The sequence below is a fragment of the Natator depressus genome, chromosome 10 (genome assembly GCF_965152275.1).
Source record: "Natator depressus isolate rNatDep1 chromosome 10, rNatDep2.hap1, whole genome shotgun sequence".
Classification (NCBI taxonomy): Eukaryota; Metazoa; Chordata; order Testudines; family Cheloniidae; genus Natator; species Natator depressus.
In genome coordinates this window covers 44,130,775-44,145,039 of record NC_134243.1, presented here as the reverse complement: position 1 = coordinate 44,145,039, position 14,265 = coordinate 44,130,775, and the positions used below count along the sequence as shown (strand labels likewise).

General features: G+C 42.2%; 1 protein-coding gene across 4 annotated transcripts in view; it reads left to right on the top strand.

Annotated features, from left to right (window-relative positions):
* The window catches only part of CSNK1G1 (casein kinase 1 gamma 1), a 231,767-nt gene that overhangs the window by 77,098 nt on the left and 140,404 nt on the right, over positions 1-14,265 (top strand). For all 4 annotated transcript variants that reach the window (XM_074965941.1, XM_074965940.1, XM_074965939.1 and 1 more), the window contains exon 4: positions 10,123-10,192. In XM_074965941.1, the coding sequence (XP_074822042.1) occupies positions 10,123-10,192 (70 nt within the window). The remainder of the gene's footprint in view (positions 1-10,122; positions 10,193-14,265) is intronic.

Here is a 14,265-nt window from a genome sequence, read left to right as displayed (position 1 = left end):
GAAATTTAAACAAAGCTTGAATATATAAATTTCAACTTCCATCTGTGTTACACTTAAACAAACAAAAACAAACCTAATTCAGGTATTTAGAATTCTTAGTCTTGCATTTTATATCAGTCCATCCCTTCATTGGCTTTCCTAGTTGTGTGCAGCTGGCAGATGTTGCCTACTTGTTAAGTGTGGTCAGTGTGTCCGTCTCCTTAGGAAGCTCCAAACTGTTGCTTGGAGGAGATTGACCAACTACATGTTTCCAAACCCTCTGTTCTCAAGGCCAGGAGGAGAGAAGTAGAGAGATTTCACTCTCAATTCAGGTAACATCTAAAACTATCTCTTGATTCCTGAAAGCTTCAGAGGTGCACGCCCTTCTCGCACAGGCAGCACCAAGCAATCTAGTTAGAATCATAGAATACCAGGGTTGGAAGGGAGCTCAGGTGGTCATCTAGTCCAATCCCTTGCTCAAAGCAGGACCAATCCCCAATTTTTGCCCCAGATCCCAAATGGCCCCCTCAAGGATTGAACTTGCAGCCCTGGGTTTAGCAGGCCAATGCTCAAACCACTGAGCTATTCTGTCCCCCTAGACATTAGAACAAAGGGCAGAACATGAACTGCATGCCCAACTTCTCTGGTTTTGCACTGAAGGAGAGCTATGCTACTTCTGTGCACAGGCAGCAGTTGAGAGGAATTCCGCTGACAAGACAGTCCTTCCTTTTTTATGGAGGGCAGAAAGGCAGTTCCTGCCATGAGAACCTAGTGTTTGCAGGTCATGTTGGATAGGCATACAGTGCATTTGCTTCTTGGGCTGCCCCATCTCTACTGTTGTAGTGTCTGGTTTTGAGAGTAGTGTCAAGGGACCAATGTGCACTATAGCCTGTGCCTCTGTAAATTTTGGACCTTTTCCTTGGGAGTAAGTCCAAACTATCTGGTCTTTTTATGAAGACCAGGTCAGCGGTAAAGAGAAATGTCCTTTTGCAGTACTTAGTTGGCTGTCCATCGGAAGGGGGACAAGCACACTACTTTCTTGTAAAGCTGTGTAAACCCTCACTGTTTCTACCCCACCTGCATCTCTTACGATACTGAGCTAGTTTGGAACCTGTGGCTTCCTTTTATTTTTTGTTTTGAAGTAAAAACATCAGCTGGACCATTTTGGAGGAATACTTCTAGTTGCTCCCAGCCAATCTGAGGGCTCTCAGCGTAGATGTGGTCTTCTTTGTACAGTGAGTTCTTTCATTGTCTTGCGAAAGACTTCTTGCAAGACTTCTCCTGTAGTGGATGTTTCTCTTTATATGCTGTGCAGCTGAAGGTATGGCATCCTACCCAGTACCAAGGAAGTGTGTATATACTGAGAATTGGGAATAGATTCTCTAGTCATATTAATCGTGGCATCCAAACACTGAGCAGAAAATTACTCAGAACTTTTTGACAAAACCATGGCAAACTGACTGAAGAAAAAATGCTTCTCGCAAGCAGCCAAAGAATTTCAATTCTTCTGTTGATTGAAGCGGCCCTTCTATGGCTTTAATGCAGGGGTGGGCAAACTATGGCCCACAGGCCGTTTTAAGCCAGCCCGTGAGCCGCACCACGCAGTTCGGCCCCGCTCCAGCTGGGGCGTGGGGTCGGGGCCTGGCTGGGGCACCAGGTCGGGGGCCGAACCATGCGGCTTGGCCCCACTCTGGGGCTCCAGCTGGGGTACAGGGTCCCGGGCCGCACCACGCGGCTCCCAGAAGCTGCGGCATGGCTCTGCTCCGGCTCCTACATGCTCCAATGGGAGCTGCAGGGGCAGTGCCTGCAGATGGGGCAGCATGCAGAGCCGCCTGGCTGCGCCTCCACAAAGGAGCCGGAGAAGGGACATGCCACTGCTTCCGGGAGCTGCTTGAGGTAAGCGCTGCTCAGAGCCTGCATCCCTGAGCCTCTCCCCACGTCCCAACCCCCTGACCCAGCCCTGATCCCCCTCCCGCTCTCCGAACCCCTCAGTCCCAGCCCAGAGCACCCTCCTACACCCAAACTCCTCATCCCTAGCCCCACCCCAGAGCGTGCACACCCTTCCGCACCCCAACCCCAATTTTGAGAGCATTCATGGCCCTCCATACAATTTGTATTCCCTAATGTGGCCCTCAGACCAAAAAGTTTGCCCACCCTGCTTTAATGCTGTCTATTATTGGAGAGACCAGTTACAATTCACAAAACTGATGGATGTGAGAACCTGAAATACATGTAATTGAATAGATGGTTATCAGGGAAAGAGGGAGGGAACTCAGAAATAGGGACCAGATTTCTTGTATTCGTGAAGTAGCTCTGAGTGCATAACTGCTTAGTCACTAACTTGTTCAGATAGCTGTACAATTGAAATATTGGCACAAATGATACTGGCACAAAATAGGGAGAAATGGGGCCAAGAGTGGACAGCAGTGCTTAGTGAAGACATGGTTAAGAGAATACTTAAGGTGATGACTGGGGAGCTGGTCCAGAGCTGAATGTCTAATTCATTAATTAGAGAGGAAGCACATTACGGTTGGATCTGGTGGATTGTGAACTGTCAAGGTGAAAAGCCAGGAAAATAGTATTGAGATGGGAAGAGAAGGAAGAGCCCATAATCAAAATCAGGATGTCAAGAATCTTCAAAACACTTTACAAACATTAACATTTCTTTCCATTTTCACAGATGTGGAGTCAGAAAAGTTTGGCACCTACTTTCTGAAATTTTTGAAGTGTGCAAATGTGTTTCTAGCTTGCACATGCAGCTAACACACTCCGTTCACTGCACATAGAAATTAAGTGCACCTGATGCTTTTAAAAAGCTGGTGTGGGTGGTGTTCCCAGTCTACCTGCGGAGTCTGTCAGAACCAGAATTAGGTCTTGTGGGCTCCTCAGATCATACTGTACAATAAAGATCCAATTTGTAAACTCATTCATTTAAAGAGTGTACATGAAATAGGCTCCTGCAGCTTTAAGAAAAACAGAAATCCAGCTGTTCTGTGCTTTTGTTTTCTACACTAAGCAGGTTTTATGAAGATTGTTTAGCAATGGTATAAATAATTCCCTTCATGGAAAGAAGCCAGTAATATACAAAGGACTCTTAGACTAAAAATTATTACACGTAGTTCTGTCTCACTCGCTAGCAGAGCCTTCTACAAGGCTTTCTTTTTAAAATTTTCTTTGGCAATGACTCAGCTGAGCTAAAGTCCTAAGAGACTTTTCTGTCCTTGAAAATAACTTGAAGGTTGACAGGGAAATAAAATAGCTGTGTGATCAGCATATTCTTCTGAAGAAGTTTGCTTTAGGGGAACAGTCTTTTCTTTTTGTGTGCATCATTGGGGTCAAGTCAAAGGAGAGCATTCTGTGCAAAATCTCCTACTGCTCTGACTGTTCTTGGGATTCTCTCTGGAATCCGAGAGTCAGTGCTGCAGTTCTGCCTGTATTTTTTTTATCCCTCCAGAGCCCCCTGTAAGGGAATCTTAGAATTCCTGTTAAATCTAAATGGGAAGCAAGTTTAGGAATCATGGTATTATCTTTGATAAATAAAAGCCAGCATTCCCTGATCTAATCTGTGGAGAGTTACCTTTGTGGGTGTTGGATTGACAAAACTAAGAATCTTTGTAGATATTGTCGTGCATCTTCAGAGTTTTTTCTTCTTGCAACTTTTCTGCCAGTTGAAACCATCCGTCCCCATTCCTCCCTGCATAAACACTTTTTGCCACAGAATTTACTTCCACCACTTAAAGGAGGTAGTCTGGTTAGTGGGTCTACTGGATGGATAGATTTCTCACCCAGTTCTGTCACACAACCGGATTCCAACTTGAAAATGAGGGGTTTATGTAACAAAGCAGTAGCTTATTTCTGTTCCATGCATGGGCTGAATAGCCTTGATGATGATAGTCCAGCTGTCTCTTTCTAGACATTTAATCATGGATTAATCTCTGGATATTTGAGCAATAGAGATTTCAGCCCAAGGCAGGTCTTTTCTGCCAGGGAACAAAGAGGCTTGGCTGGGGTTTGAACAGCTTGTAGGCAGTTCAAGTTCCAATCAAGATCTTTCTACTAATTGAAGGGGAGGCCTTTCTCACTCAGTGGAAGTCTCTTACTCAGTGGAAGTCTGTGGACATTGGGGCCTAGAAACCTTGCAGGACAGGACAGGACATCGTTTGAAAATGAGACTAGAGACTGAATTATCTGCTCAGGTCTGCCCTTCCAGTCAGAGCTCAGCATATTGCATCAGTGTGGGGAAAACCTGTACAACTATTGCCTGCACTCAGTACCTTCTGTGGAGGCCTAGAAGTCTTAACTCACTGGGGCTGCAGTTTAGCATCTTTTAATCAACATTAAAATCACTTATAGATAGCAATTGGTTTCTTTACAGGCAAACTTCTGCTAAGGTCTAGGTTGATTTAACTTTCCCATACTTTTAAAACTGAATTTCAGAAGCAGACTAGGTAGATCTTTGTCTTATTGGATTCCTTGTCAGGTTGTGAACCTGTTAAAAAAGTTGAGAGTAGGAAATGCTTGCTTTTTTTCCATATGTAGGAAATGTCACCTCTTTCCATCTCCCCCATACCTGCTGGGATTCTTTGTGTTCTGTATTAATCTTCTTTCTTGGAGGCCCTTGCTCTATTAACAATCCTACCATGGCCATAGGATCCCTCTCCGCTTTCATTATTACTGCAGTGTCAACACTGGGTATGAGCAATAGGTTAATGCACTTATAGCTGAACCGTGTTCAGTCATTGGTTTTCAGATGTAGGGTGGATTTGATTTAAATCACTAGTCAGGAAGACTTGATTTAATCATGGATTTCTACATAAGTGCATTCTTGTTGGTTGTTCTAACCTTAATACATATTCTTCACAACTCAGAGATAGATGTAGGTTTCCTTTTTAGAAGGTACACACTATACATTTTTAAAGTGATTTATTTTGAAAACTTCAGATTAGTTTTACAGCTGTATCAGAAAATGAATGATTGGTTGCTTCAATTACCTTTGGTAAATGAAGCAGATGTTTGAAGTCACTGGGAGGTGAACTATCTCCAATTCAACAGGTTACTCATTAATATTTGGAGGACTTTCTTGCCATGCTGTATTAGGAGGAGAACATCATCAGACAGGCATTTAAATTGTTTCATTTAACTAAAACAACTACGTTATGTATTCTGGATTTTTTTTCTTCAATTTCAACAAAAGGAAAGAGTGAGCCCCTTACTGAATGAGGGAGGCAACCTAGTGACAGGATGTGGAAAAAGTTAATGTACTCAATGCTTTTTTTGCCTCCGTCTTCACAGACAAGGTCAGCTCCCAGACTACTGCAGTGGACAGCACAGTATGGGGAGGAGGTGACCAGCCCTTTGTGGAGAAAGAAGTGGTTTGGGACTATTTAGAAAAGCTGGATGAGCACAAGTCCATGGGGCTGGATGTGCTGCATCCGAGGGTGCTAAAGGAGTTGGCGGATGTGATTTGCAGAGCCATTGGCCATTATCTTTGAAAACTTATGGCGATCGGGGGAGGTCCTGGATGCCTGGAAAAAGGCTAATATAGAGCCCCTCTTTAAAAAAGGGAAGGAAGAGGATCCAGGGAACTACAGGCCAGTCAGCCTGACCTCAGTCCCTGGAAAAATCATGGAGCAGGTCCTCAAGGAATCAATTCTGAAGCTCTTTGAAGAGAGGAAAGTGATCAGGAACAGTCAGCATGGATTCACCAAGGGCAAGTCATGCCTGACTAACCTAATTGCCTTTTATGACAAGATAACTGACTCTGTGGATGAGGGGAAAGCAGTGGACGTGTTATTCCTTGACTTTAGCAAAGCTTTTGATACGGTCTCCCACAGTATTCTTGCCAGCAAGTTAAAGTAGTATGGGCTGGATGAATGGACTATAAGGTGGATAGAAAGCTGGCTAGATCATCAGGCTCAGTGGGTAGTGGTCAATGGCTCCATGTCTAGTTGGCAGCTGGTATCAAACTGAGTACCCCAAGGGTTGGTCCTGGGGCGGTTTTGTTCAATATCTTCATTAACGATCTGGAGGATGGCGTGGATTTCACCCTCAGCAAGTTTGCAGATGACACTAAACTGGGAGGAGTGGTAGATATGCTGGAAGGTAGGGATAGGATACAGAGGGACCTTGACAAATTAGAGGATTGGGCCAAAAGAAATCTGATGACGTTCAACAAGGGCAAGTGCAGAGTCCTGCACTTAGGATGGAAGAATCCCATGCACTGCTTCAGACTAGGGACCAAGCGGCTAGGCTGCAGTTCTGCAGAAAAGGACCTAGGGGTTACAGTGGACGAGAAGCTGGATATGAGTCAACAGTGTGTCCTTGTTGCAAAGAAGGCTAACGGCATTTTGGGCTGTATAAGTAGAGGCATTGACAGCAGATCGAGGGACGTGATCGTTCCCCTCTATTCGGTATTGCTGAGGCCTCACCTGGAGTACTGTGTCCAGTTTTGGCCCCACACTACAAGAAGGATGTGGAAAATTGGAAAGAGTCCGGTGAAGGGCAACAAAAATGATTAGGGGTCTGGAACACATGACTTATGAGGAGAGGCTGAGGGAACTAGAATTATTTAGTCTGCACAAAAGAAGAATGAGGGGGGATTTGATAGCTGCTTTCAACTACCTGAAAGGGGGTTCCAAAGAGGATGGCTCTAGACTGTTCTCAGTGGTAGCAGATGACAGAACAAGGAGTAATGGTCTCAAGGTGCAGAGGGGGAGGTTTAGGTTGGATATGAGGAAAAAAATTTTCACTGGGTGGGTGGTGAAGCACTGGAATGTGTTACCTAGGGAGGTGGTGGAATCTCCTTCCTTAGAGGTTTTTAAGATCAGGCTTGACAAAGCCCTGGCTGGGATGATTTAGTTGGGGATTGGTCCTGCTTTGAGCAGGGGGTTGGACTAGATGACTTCCTGAGGTCCCTTCCAACCCTGATATTCTATGATTGTATGAAACAAGCATATGAATTTTTGAGTTTAGTTAAACATTAAGTTTTTTTTTTTAAAATCAGGTTTGTCTTTGTTAAAATTGTTAATTAAAATAGTTAAATGAAATATTTAAAAAAAAAAAACAAAAATTAAATCTACTACATCAACCAGGTCAACCTGAGAAACTTAAATTGTTGGCTTGTGCAGCTAACTCAGTCATCTTCACCTTCATTTTCCTGTTTGTTCATAATCTGGAAAAGAAAAACAAACTTTCCTGCTTTTTCAGGTCCCAAACAATTTCTCAATTTGGAATGAATTAGTCCAAAGGAAGAAAATATTCTTTCTACACCTGCAGAAGAAACTACTGCTGTTAAAAGTGAGATGATCACTTCAACAGTCTCTGAATCCAGGTGCTTAAGTGACTTCCACAAGTTCACTGGTGTGACTTTCTTTAAAACGTCATCAGCAAACATATATTTCTTGAATGGTTCACCCTTAGCTCTGAAGTTTATTATAGTTGGCTTTATGGAGGGATGATTGTTGGATGTCCATGTGATAGCCAACTCCTCTTCTTCAGCAGTTAAGATTTGACCCTGTTACCGAGTATTGAGAATATTTGCAAGAAAATGAGCTGTAGATAGTGCTTGTTCCATTCGTTTTTTTAATGCTTGTAATTTAACTCTGTCATTGCCTATGTCTCTCTTTAAGATCTCACTCAGTTCCTTCCAAATTTCAACAGTGTCAGCAATAAAACAGCTATTTCCCTGCATTTTGTTCAAGGCAACAGAAATAGGCTTCAGGGTGCTCAGCATGTGTTCAACATTTCTCTTAAGCCCAATGTTGAGAATGTTGAGAACTTTGGCTGTGACAGTGCTATCTATTTTTTCACAATTTTGTTCACAAACTGTCATTAGATTAGGCCAGTTCTTGATATAGTGCCTAAAACAGTCCACTACTGAGTTCCATCACACGTCTTGTGGGAGAGTTAGCTTGGTTCCTCCCACTTTTTTCAAAGCAGCTGCTGCAAAGTGGTTGTTACGGAAGTATTTTGAAATTGCAACAACATGAGCCTTTATTTCTGGAACACTGAAGTTTTTGACAAGGAGGCACATGAAATGAGCACCCCAAGCGTATATTATTAGCTTGGAACTCTCTTCATTCTCTCCTAAATAATTTTATCTCATCTTGGATACATTTACAGCATTGTCTGTGGCACATAAAACAGGATCATTGTGGACATTGCTCCACCCATCAAGACTCAGGTTAACAATTTTATCCTCTAGACCCTTTGCACTCTGCTCAATTTCTCTTTCATACACTTTATCCAGCAATTTGCCTGCTATATCAGCTCTGTTCGGTGGACTGTGTCCTGGTCTTAATGACTGAACCATGTTAATGAAGTGTGGGTTCTCAATTATACGGAAAGGAGAGTTTGTTGCATAAACAAGCTGGGCAATTTTTTCGTGAATTACCTCTTTTTGTAATCTGCTGGTTCTTATCACAAACTTATCTATGGTTGTTTCTGGATGATGGAGATTTTTTTTTCTTTTTGCTGCAGGTCATATACTGTAGCTATGTGACATACGTGTTGTGACCGAAACACTATAATTGCCAGATAACTCTGAAACCGTAGAAAATGATGGTGATCTTGAAGGTGGATAGTCTTCAGAATCCTGTATGTTGAGGATGGATTCTCCTAAACAAAATAAGTCAATGCAGTTATTTAATTATTACCATACTGCTCATTTAGTATTAGTCATTGCATTCACTGACACTCAGTACTACTTTAAAGGTGAAATTGTAAAAGGAAGATCTGCCAATTTCAGCTATTTATTTTTTATCACAACTGCATTGGAAATGATAGTACCATAGAGTAACAACTATATTTTTCGCTCAAACATGAGAATTCAAGAATAGTCCAGAAGGAAGACAGGCAGTCCTTAAGAAAGAAGGATGAAATGAAAAAAAATTTACCAACCTGAAGGTAGATCCTGCATGTTCAGACATGTTCCCTTCATCTTCAACAGCAGCTTCCTCCTGAGAAGGAACACTTCTCATGATGATGTTTCATTCGGAAAACCAGGTCTTGCATTTCTTTTTTGAACTGTTTAGATTTTGCACGCATGCCTATCTTACCCACAGGTAGAGGAACTTCATTAAAATATTCCCAAACTGGGTCTCTTTTACGGCCTGCTGCCATTATAGGTTTTCCCTTCTAGCGAGAAAATGGTATGGTAGATCTCAAATCAATGAAGGCTACACTCAGAAAGACCTCAAGACTTCTGGAATATGCTGCTCAAACAGTTTCACGTTTGTTTCCACGGCCTGCCCCTCCCTTCTTACATTTATCTCCAGACTTTTTCTCCTTTTTCAGATCTAATCTGCCCCCAGCAATCTTCTATTTTGAAACTTTGCACTTTTAGAGAGAGGTAAGGGATTGACTCTGTGTACACAAATTTGCAGAGGGACAATAGGGTTGAGGTCTGTTATTTCTCACATCTATCTGTCTGTCTATCTAAACATTTTTGCTCTTAACAAGCACGTTATCTCTGGAGACACAAATCCACAGTTTGAGAACTACAAAACTAAGCATCTCTGATGGTATCTTCTAGACTGAGCACTGAGTCCCATTGAGTTGATAGATTCACTGAAATAATCTATACAGAAGCCTCTGGAACCCGATAAGATTGGGTCCGTAATCCATGAAGTATTGAAACTCATTTACAAAACTTTTCTTAAACATCACATGAGTATATTGTCTCATACAATAAATTAGGATTTATAATCTCCATTCCATGATGAGGTACCTTTGAGCTATAATCTATCTTTAGATAGGTTTTTCCCTCAAAAAGCATTTTATCAAAAAAATCCGATTTTAAATAAAAAATAAGATTTAAATAAAAATAATTTTAAATAAGAAAGCTTATGCTCAAATAAATTGGTTAGTCTCTGAGGTGCCACAAGTTCTCCTTTTTTTTAAAAAAGGTGAGTTGTCTGAAATTAGAGAAGTTCTTCATAGTAAGTGATATAATGTTCTCATAGCAGCTTCTGGGTTTTTTATCCATTCATTTAGATGACCACTAGTAGTCGGTTCTTGTGTTTGACAATTACATGATGTAGTTTAACTGTCTGGGTGGCAATGGGTTGGCGTAAAATTTAAAAATGTCCATAGAACCAATTTTATTTAAATTTGACCATCATTTTCTCACTCTCTGGTTTGCAGGAACCAATAAAATCCCGTGCCCCTCAGCTTCATTTAGAGTACAGGTTTTATAAACAGCTCGGCAGTGCAGGTAAGTGAGTTTTTCCTCTCATCTCATACAGAATGCTTATGCCTGGTTTTCAAGCAAATGTTACTGTAATAATAACTGATGTTTGTGGCACATAACTGTCATTTGAAAACTTTATATGGGGCAAATGAATCAGGCCTACCAGTAGCAATCTTTTAGAAGAGATTTTACTGGAATAGTAATTTAGCAGCATGATAAATAAATCCTATGACATTAAAACCTTATAAAGTGACCCACACCCTCCTCTTGTGTAATCTGGGCTATCCAACCGCTGATAATCGCTATGCTTGGTGAATTTGATAACTGCAGATGAGGGTCATAAATCCATAGACTGTGATTGTGTTCGTAATACATGGGGACCTTCACTGATCTAAAAACAATCTAGAACCAATTTACTTTGTACATACCTATGTACAAAGAACTGTAGTATGTCAAGGCACACTCCAGGACTTTCAGTGCTTTGTAACATTCCCACGTGGGATATTACTTCATGGCAAACTGATGTGCTGTAGGTTTACACCCTGGTTTGCTATGCAGTAGCTTGCTCTGTAGACAAGCCCTATCTTGAGGCCTCTGTGCTGTGCTGAGAACTAGGGTAGGAAGACACAATCTGTTCACAAGAATACACCACTTCTAAATATATTCTGATGTACAAGAAATATTCAGGACTAATTTTGATGATAGTTCATTGACTTAGGGTTTTATATTAAATTTTAAACAGAATTAATCACTGCTTGGATTACTTCATTGATTGAAGTGGAAACTGCCTTTAGCTTCTAGCGAATGACTCATCTGACTTGTGGTGGCCTCTGCTGGACAAGTCTGGCTCTTCTGAGGCCTGCCTCAAATTTCCCCTTAACTCAGGCTTTCTTAAAAAGTCCACTCAATATAGATATTCAAAACATTTCCCCTTCTAGGGTCCAATTTATTAAGTCCTGCACCAAGTCTTTCTAAAGAAAACTTTTATAAAGTCTTCATTCCAGTTTCGGCTGTGCCCAGCCCCTCTTCCCTTAAAGTCTTTAAGATTTCATTTTTCACCCCAGTCACAATCTGGGCAAAGCCTGTCCTTTTTAATGGTCTGTCTTCCCTTCAGAGTTCAAACACTCTTCTGTTCCAGTTCCGAGCTGGGCATAGCCCTTTCTGCCTGAGGGTCTGTCTTCTGCTCTCCCAGCAGCTGTTCCTTATTGGTCAGCCTTCTCCACAGCCCTTCTGTGCTGGTATCTTCTACCTGTTATCTTAGAGCCCTACAGGAGCCTTCTTACTCCCTGAAGTGTTGGCAGACATCTGCCACCAACCCACCACTGTCTGTCTCCCCCATATAAGGCTCACGTGCCTTCCCAGCTGGGCAACAGGTAATCAGACCCGATGCACTGGACCCTGCTCCCTTTCTTTCAAGGGCCATTCACTCTGACAACTTTCAATAAGCAGGAGAGTTTGCTTTTGTAAGTTTAAAAAAGTAGACTTGTAGATGGAAGGCTTACCAAGGTAAGTGATGTGTGTCCAAGAGGTGGGTACACACTTCAGTCACAGGGCATGTACAACAATAAATAAATTGGATGTTTTCCATATTAAAGCTTGGTCTACACTTAAGTTTTGCTGGCATAGCTATGCAGTTAGAAGGTGGAAAAAAAATGATATCCCAAACTGACTTAGCTATGCCAGCAAAAGCCCTTGTGTAGACAGTTATACCAGCAAAAGATTGCTTTTGCTGGTGAAGTTTATGTACTTCATGGAACTGGTATAAGAACTCTGTTACAGGTGTAAGCTGTCTTCCCACTGAAAGGATTTGCTGGTATAGGAATAGCCTAGATAAGGCCTAAATTTGTTTTCCTTTTTTATATGTAGCATTTGTGGTTGGGGCCAGCTGTGGAATTGGAATTCAGGTGTATGTGTTAGGAACAGGGCAAATATTGAAGTTGCATGTCCAATCAGCTTTTTAATAAGGCACTTCTAATATTTGAGCGCATCTAGAGGTTAAAAAGACCATTAAATAGAACACAACACATTAAAAGGAGGACCAACTCTTAAAAAACTTATTTCTCTGCTTCCAAATTACTAGAAATGTGGGCTGTTGTGAGAAATCCAATACAGAGGCAGAGTGAATGCTTTCTAGATCTTTGTTTTGTTGATAAACCAGACTTATAGCCTCAGCCCTATTACTGAGGAATTGTGAAAACTCACTTATTTCCCTTGGGGATTCTCTATCCCTATTCCACAGAATTAAATTTCCAGCATACAAATCGGATGGCAAAGAATTATCTTCTTAGTTTTTTTTTTTTGTTTTTTTTTAATAGAAGCATATTCTGGAGTTTGTTGACTACATAAACTGGACAAGCACAATATGTGGTCGTTTAAAATGTGCAGGCAAAGTAGCCACACTCTTAATTTCTGCCAGAAGGCGAAAAGTTTGTACTGCTGTATTCGTTTTGACGGAGGTTCAACAATCCGATCAGACGCTACTGAAAGCAGTAATGGGAGGCAGAAATTACTCTTGTCCTAACAGTGTTGTTGTGCAAAAGAATGGTTATTTCAAAATTCCTACCTCTGTGCAGCTAAATATTTTATCTCTAGGCTACCTAAATAAAATTTCCAGGAAGGTCAGAGCACCAGCAGCTGGAAGAAGGTGTGCATGAAAGAACAGAGATGCTGTTGCTTCAAAGTGGCAGCTGTGTCAACTGCTTTGCATCCCTTTTCATTGAAGGGATTGAGGCAGGGTTTATCCATTGTAACTTTTGGCTGCTGCTGTAGCCTCAAGGAAGAACTAATTTATGATGCAGCAGCAGACACAAACCAAAATTAAAGTTTTTACATACTTTTCCTGAAGAGGGCTTCAAAATTCAGCTGTTTAAAATGACTGTTGTGGCTGGGTTGGTCTTTTTAATGTTTTTTACTATTGCTGTGCATGAAGTAGTTTAAATTGTTATATTCGCAGAAATTCGAGGTAGAAGAGCCCCCTTAAAACATCTGAGCCATCTTTCTGCTGATGCAGGATTGTTCTCTACAGAAGATCGTTTTGTCCAGTCTAGTTTTTAAATGTCTCAAGTAATGAGGCTTCCAACTCTTCCTTTGGTATACTATTTCATAGCCCAATTTATCTGTCAGAACAAGTGCCAGCTTCCTCCTTTCTTCGGGGGTGCTCAACCCCCACTCTGGCTCAGGACCGCCACCACTCCACCCCTTCCCCAATTCCCCCACCCTGCCCCACCTCTTCCTGGATAACTTCACCCCTCCCCCCAGCGCCTCCTGCACACCACAGAACAGCTGATCGTGGCAGACGGGAGGCGCTGGGAGGGAGCGGGGAGGAATTGATCCCCGGGTCCGTCGGTGGGCGGGAGGCGCTGGGAGGGAGGGAGGGAGGGAGTTGGCTGCCAGTGGGTACTAAGCACCCACTATTTTTTTTCCCGTGGGTGTTCTAGCCCACTGAGTCTGTGCCTATTTCTGTTAGGATTTGTTTCCCGGTATTTAGCCTAAATTTTATAGATTTCTTATAATGCACACCCCTGAGCGATGTAAGTTACATTGACCTAAGTACCCGTATGGACAATGCTATGTTGGGGAGAGAGCTTCTCCCACTGAAATAGATACCACCTCTTGTGGAGGTGGAGTAGTTATGCTGATGGGAGAGCTCTATCCCGTTGGCATCTTCACCAGATGCGCTACGGCAGCTGCACTGCTGTAGTACTTCTAGTGTAGACTAGCCTTCAAATGACCCCAAATTTGGGTCACTTCCCTACCCTTTACTCCCATGAGGTATAGCAAATTTCAAAACAATTGGTGTAAATCTACAGATTTTAGGTCACTTAGCAGAGTTGTCTTTTGAACAAGAGGGGCTTCCCCTCCTCAGCTAGAGCAGAGGTGGTACTTCAGTGTAATACCCCCAACTCACATTGCTTTCCAAGAGAGTTCTGCAGCTCAGCACCAGAGGCATTGTCGCAAGTATGTGCACAGAAGTAATTCTTGAAAAACAGTTACCAGTAAGTAATTAACCCTTTTCTTGGAGCACTTCCTTTGGTCACTGCTAGCTCCTTACTGTTTCCCTTGTCCCTCTTACAGTAATGTTTTCCCCAGTATGCCTT